At 52.9% G+C, this 6,510-nt stretch overlaps 1 protein-coding gene across 1 annotated transcript; it reads left to right on the forward strand.

Moving 5' to 3' along the window:
- The first annotated feature begins 206 nt into the window (after nt 1-206).
- UCN (urocortin) lies at nt 207-6,288 on the forward strand. The gene is made up of 2 exons (XM_069974156.1): nt 207-364; nt 5,230-6,288. Exons 1-2 carry the CDS (start codon nt 242-244, stop codon nt 5,728-5,730), a joined length of 624 nt encoding a protein of 207 aa, XP_069830257.1. The 5' UTR covers nt 207-241; the 3' UTR covers nt 5,731-6,288.
- The last annotated feature ends 222 nt before the right edge of the window (nt 6,289-6,510 follow it).

Consider the following 6,510-nt stretch of genomic DNA (forward strand, 5'->3'; position numbering starts at 1 on the left):
TATATAGAGACAGGCAGGATATATAGAGACAGGCAGGATATATAGAGACAGGCTGGATATATAGAGACAGGCAGGGTATATAGAGACAGGCAGGGATGGCTGGGGCTGGGGTCTCAGCTCTGGGACTTGGCACTTGATAGTAATAATATTATAATTCGTCAGAGACCCCCCCCCCCCTCTGTGTCTGGTTGGGGAGGGGGGGGGGGGGATTCCAGACTCTGAGGTCACAGTGTCATTAGTGATGTCATCCCACTGTTTGGCTCTGGTGTCTCCTCCTGACTTTGCTGATGTCATCAGGACTGAGATAAAAGAAGCAGCAACAGAGGAGGCAGGGAAGACTCCAGGACAGCTGCAGCTCTGCCAGGTAAGAGGCTCCTGACATACTCTGTGCTGCTGGGGGGGTCCTGACATACTCTGTGCTGCTGGGGGGGTCCTGACATACTCTATGCTGCTGGGGGGGTCCTGACATACTCTGTGCTGCTGGGGTCTCCTTACATACTCTGTGCTGCTGGGGGTCCTTACATACTCTGTGCTGCTGGGGTCTCCTTACATACTCTGTGCTGCTGGGGGTCCTTACATACTCTGTGCTGCTGGGGTCTCCTTACATACTTTGTAATGCCGGGGGGTCCTTACATACTCTGTGCTGCTGGGGTCTCCTTACATACTCTGTGCTGCCGGGGGGTCCTTACATACTCTGTGCCGCTTGGGGGTCCTTACATACTTTGTGCTGCTGAGGGTCCTTACATACTCTGTGCTGCCGGACAGTCCTTACATACTCTGTGCTGCCGGAGGGTCCTTACATACTCTGTGCTGCCGGGGGGGTCCTTACATACTCTGTGCTGCCGGGGGGGTCCTTACATACTCTGTGCTGCCGGGGGGGTCCTTACATACTCAGTGCTGCTGCGGGGGTCCTGACATACTCTGTGCTGCTGGGGGGGTCCTGACATACTTTATGCTGCTCGGGATCCTTACATACTCTGTGCTGCCGGGGGGTCTCCTTACATACTCTGTAATTCCGGGGGGTCCTTACATACTCTGTGCTGCTAGGGATTCTTACATACTCTGTGCTACCGGGGAGTCCTTACATACTCTGTGCTGCTAGGGATTCTTACATACTCTGTGCTACCGGGGAGTCCTTACATACTCTGTGCTGCCTGGGGGTCCTTACATACTCTGTGCTGCCGGGGTCTCCTTACATACTCTGTGCTGCCGGGGGGTCCTTACATACTCTGTGCTGCCGGGGGGTCCTTACATACTCTGTGCCGCTTGGGGGTCCTTACATACTCTGTGCTGCCGGGGGGTCCTTACATACTCTGTGCTGCCGGGGGGTCCTTACATACTCTGTGCTGCCGGGGGGTCCTTACATACTCTGTAATGCCAGGGGGGGTCCTTACATACTCTGTAATGCCAGGGGGGTCCTTACATACTCTGTAATGCTGGGGGGTCCTTACATACTCTGTGCTGCCGGGGGGTCCTTACATACTCTGTAATGCTGGGGGGTCCTTACATTCTCTGTGCTGCCAGGGGGTCCTTACATTCTCTGTAATGCCAGGGGGGTCCTTACATACTCTGTAATGCTGGGGGATCCTTACATACTCTGTGCTGCCGGGGGGTCTCCTTACATACTCTGTAATTCCGGGGGGTCCTTACATACTCTGTGCTGCTAGGGATTCTTACATACTCTGTGCTACCGGGGAGTCCTTACATACTCTGTGCTGCTAGGGATTCTTACATACTCTGTGCTACCGGGGAGTCCTTACATACTCTGTGCTGCCTGGGGGTCCTTACATACTCTGTGCTGCCGGGGTCTCCTTACATACTCTGTGCTGCCGGGGGGTCCTTACATACTCTGTGCTGCCGGGGGGTCCTTACATACTCTGTGCTGCCGGGGGGGCCTTACATACTCTGTGCTGCCGGGGGGGCCTTACATACTCTGTGCTGCCGGGGGGTCCTTACATACTCTGTAATGCCAGGGGGGGTCCTTACATACTCTGTAATGCCAGGGGGGTCCTTACATACTCTGTAATGCTGGGGGGTCCTTACATACTCTGTAATGCTGGGGGGTCCTTACATACTCTGTGCTGCCGGGGGGTCCTTACATACTCTGTAATGCTGGGGGGTCCTTACATTCTCTGTGCTGCCAGGGGGTCCTTACATACTCTGTAATGCCAGGGGGATCCTTACATACTCTGTAATGCTGGGGGATCCTTACATACTCTGTGCTGCCAGGGGGTCCTTACATTCTCTGTGCTGCCAGGGGGTCCTTACATACTCTGTAATGCTGGGGGATCCTTACATTCTCTGTGCTGCCAGGTGGTCCTTACATACTCTGTAATGCCAGGGGGGTCCTTACATACTCTGTAATGCTGGGGGATCCTTACATACTCTGTGCTGCCAGGTGGTCCTTACATACTCTGTAATGCTGGGGGGTCCTTACATTCTCTGTGCTGCTAGGGATTCTTACATAAAAGCTAAAGTTTTTCCGTTGCTACTCCGTATATGCTTTACTTGCTGCCATATAGCTGGCCATTCTCTTTCCCGGAATAGGAGTGCAGAGGACCTCACCTGTGGGTGATCAGACGTTGCAACATGGATAAAAGGAAACGTATTCCAGCAGTCCAATAAAATCTGGTATTTATTGTGTTAATTCCATAAAATCGTTACATACAAAAAATGTAGAAAAATTAATTAACACAATAAATACCAGATTTTATTGGACTGCTGGAATACGCTTCCTTTTATTCATGATTCACACTCGGTGCTGCTAGGGGTCTCCTTAAATTTTCTGTGCTGCCGGGGTCTCCTTACATACTTTGTAATGCCGGGGGGTCCTTACATACTCTGTGCTGCTAGGGGGTCCTTACATACTCTGTGCTGCCAGGGGGTCCTTACATACATTGTAATGCCGGGGGGTCCTTACATCCTCTGTGCCGCTTGGGGGTCCTTACATACTCTGTGCTGCCGGGGGGTCCTTACATACTCTGTACAGCTAGGGATTCTTACACACTCTGTGCTGCCGGGGTCTCCTTACATACCCTGTGCTGCCGGGGTCTCCTTACATACTCTGTGCTGCCGGGGGGTCCTTACATACTCTGTGCTGCCGGGGGGTCCTTACATACTCTGTACAGCTAGGGATTCTTACACACTCTGTGCTGCCGGGGTCTCCTTACATACTTTGTAATGCCGGGGGGTCCTTACATACTCTGTGCTGCCGGGGGGTCCTTACATACTCTGTGCTGCCGGGGTCTCCTTACATACTCTGTGCTGCCGGGGGGTCCTTACATACTCTGTACAGCTAGGGATTCTTACACACTCTGTGCTGCCGGGGTCTCCTTACATACTCTGTGCTGCCGGGGTCTCCTTACATACTCTGTGCTGCCGGGGGGTCCTTACATACTCTGTACAGCTAGGGATTCTTACACACTCTGTGCTGCCGGGGGGTCCTTACATACTCTGTACAGCTAGGGATTCTTACACACTCTGTGCTGCCGGGGTCTCCTTACATACCCTGTGCTGCCGGGGTCTCCTTACATACCCTGTGCTGCCGGGGGGTCCTTACATACTCTGTGCTGCCGGGGGGTCCTTACATACTCTGTACAGCTAGGGATTCTTACACACTCTGTGCTGCCGGGGTCTCCTTACATACTTTGTAATGCCGGGGGGTCCTTACATACTCTGTGCTGCCGGGGTCTCCTTACATACTCTGTGCTGCCGGGGGGTCCTTACATACTCTGTACAGCTAGGGATTCTTACACACTCTGTGCTGCCGGGGTCTCCTTACATACTCTGTGCTGCCGGGGTCTCCTTACATACTCTGTGCTGCCGGGGGGTCCTTACATACTCTGTACAGCTAGGGATTCTTACACACTCTGTGCTGCCGGGGTCTCCTTACATACTCTGTGCTGCCGGGGTCTCCTTACATACTTTATAATGCCGGGGGGTCCTTACATCCTCTGTGCCGCTTGGGGGTCCTTACATACTCTGTACAGCTAGGGATTCTTACATACTCTGTGCTGCCGGGGTCTCCTTACATACCCTGTGCTGCCGGGGTCTCCTTACATACTCTGTGCTGCCGGGGGGTCCTTACATACTCTGTGCTGCCGGGGGGTCCTTACATACTCTGTACAGCTAGGGATTCTTACACACTCTGTGCTGCCGGGGTCTCCTTACATACTTTGTAATGCCGGGGGGTCCTTACATACTCTGTGCTGCCGGGGGGTCCTTACATACTCTGTGCTGCCGGGGGGTCCTTACATACTCTGTACAGCTAGGGATTCTTACACACTCTGTGCTGCCGGGGTCTCTTTACATACTTTGTAATGCCGGGGGGTCCTTACATACTCTGTGCTGCCGGGGGGTCCTTACATACTCTGTACAGCTAGGGATTCTTACACACTCTGTGCTGCCGGGGTCTCCTTACATACTCTGTGCTGCCGGGGTCTCCTTACATACTCTGTGCTGCCGGGGGGGTCCTTACATACTCTGTACAGCTAGGGATTCTTACACACTCTGTGCTGCCGGGGTCTCCTTACATACTCTGTGCTGCCGGGGTCTCCTTACATACTTTATAATGCCGGGGGGTCCTTACATCCTCTGTGCCGCTTGGGGGTCCTTACATACTCTGTGCTGCCGGGGGGTCCTTACATACTCTGTGCTGCCGAGGTCTCCTTACATACTCTGTGCTGCTGGGGTCTCCTTACATACTGAACTTTAGAATGAGCCAGGAGAAGCCTGAGGCTGGACGCTTCCCTCCCTTACTGCAGTGGACAAGCACCATAGACCACCATACAATCCACCATCTGTGACCAATCACAACTTCTGACATGTCTCTGTGATAAGACTGAAGTTTATTTAGATGACGAACCCTTTAAGAGAACGCCAAGAATGGGGAAGAATCTAGAAAATAAATCTATTTGGTTGCAGACCTCGTCCCTTCTGTTTCTCTTGTTTAGTTTTTATGTCTTCACGATGTTGAGAACGGAAAGTTCCAGACTGTTGACAGATCCTGTAGATGAAGGTCCTGGTAGGAGCCACAGGTGATGGTCCCTAAAAGCAGGGTTCAGGTTCTGTTCACACTGTCTATATAGTGATGGTTTGTGGCCCCGGATGAAGATGGTTTATGCCCCTTCTGACCCAGTGTCCATGTCGGAGACCAGTGGGTGGACATGAGCTCGGTGGGGTCGTATGGAGCTGATCTGGTCTCACTGACGTTCTCTCCTTATTTTGTAGGTCACCATGAAGGCTGCCTCCTCATCATCCATCACGCTGCTCGCCTGCCTTCTGATCCTCACAGGACAGGCCGGGGCCCACCCATTGGAGAGGAGCTTCTTTGAGGGTCCGAGGCTCAGCTTGGAGGGACTGTTGAGTGATGAGAGTGCCCAGGCTCTGCTGTACTTTATAAGGGAGAAGGTTCCCCAGCTGGAGGTCGGAGACCCCCATGTGCAGCTGAGGCTCAGTAAGGGCTCCCTGTCCGCCGAGCAGAAGATGTCTCCCCAGGACCTGGCCCCTGTCCTCAGCGTCCTGCAGACAGTCTTCCAAGAGTCCCGACCTGAGGAATCAGCCAGAACCTTCCTGGAAGTGTTTTCTGACCGCCTGAAGAGAGAAGACCCCCCTATCTCCATAGACTTGACTTACCATATACTCCGGCACATGATTGACATGGCAAAGACTCAGAACCAGAAGCATCAGGCGGAGCAGAACCGCATCATATTCGACTCTGTAGGGAAATGACCCCAGGACCGCCCCCGAACAAGACGACTTACTCCTCGATGTCCATGTGGAGCACGCAAGACCCTACATTGAACAGACTTGTGTCTATGCGGTGGTGGGGTGGGCTCCGGGACAGCACAGACTGACGGGACTGGGGGAGGGATGATAGGGGTTATCCTTTATGTACAGCTCTCCAAATATGAACTTCTCCCCATTGCATTGTGGTCTTCAGGTATCTTTGTTTTCCTCAGGCTGCTGCGTGTTAGACGTTCCCCACCATGGTGGCTGACCCCACCTCACGTTCCCCCGATAACTGTCCTTACAGCTGTCCCACAAGCTTTACGGTTACAGTACTCCAATGAGGCACTCAGTAAGCGCTGCAGTGCCCATCCCTAAGATTGTGTTACCTCCCACCGACCTCAGGACAGAAGGGGCACCAGCAATGGACCCCAGTAACCAAGCAGATTTGTATGACCCGCTCCAGATCCAGTGCTGGTGACTATCGTCGTAGTCCACGAGAGCTATAATGTGCCACCACAGGTCACTTGTGCTATATTACTTGTCCTTGTATGCAATAAAGCTGGTCAGGCTGAGTGTCGGGTACATGAGCTTCCTTACCTTCACCTGGTGACATCACTTTCTAACTCTGGTGACATCACATAATGAAGTAGAGTACAAATAAAGGTTAAGCCTCCTTTAACTGGTGGATTCTGAGGGGTCACATGATGGCTGACAGAACTATGCCCCGCCCTTTCCAAAGCCTCACTATTACCCTGACTGTCACATGGGATTGGGGCAGAT

Source organism: Dendropsophus ebraccatus, chromosome 6 (genome assembly GCF_027789765.1).
Source record: "Dendropsophus ebraccatus isolate aDenEbr1 chromosome 6, aDenEbr1.pat, whole genome shotgun sequence".
In the NCBI taxonomy this organism is placed as follows: domain Eukaryota; kingdom Metazoa; phylum Chordata; class Amphibia; order Anura; family Hylidae; genus Dendropsophus; species Dendropsophus ebraccatus.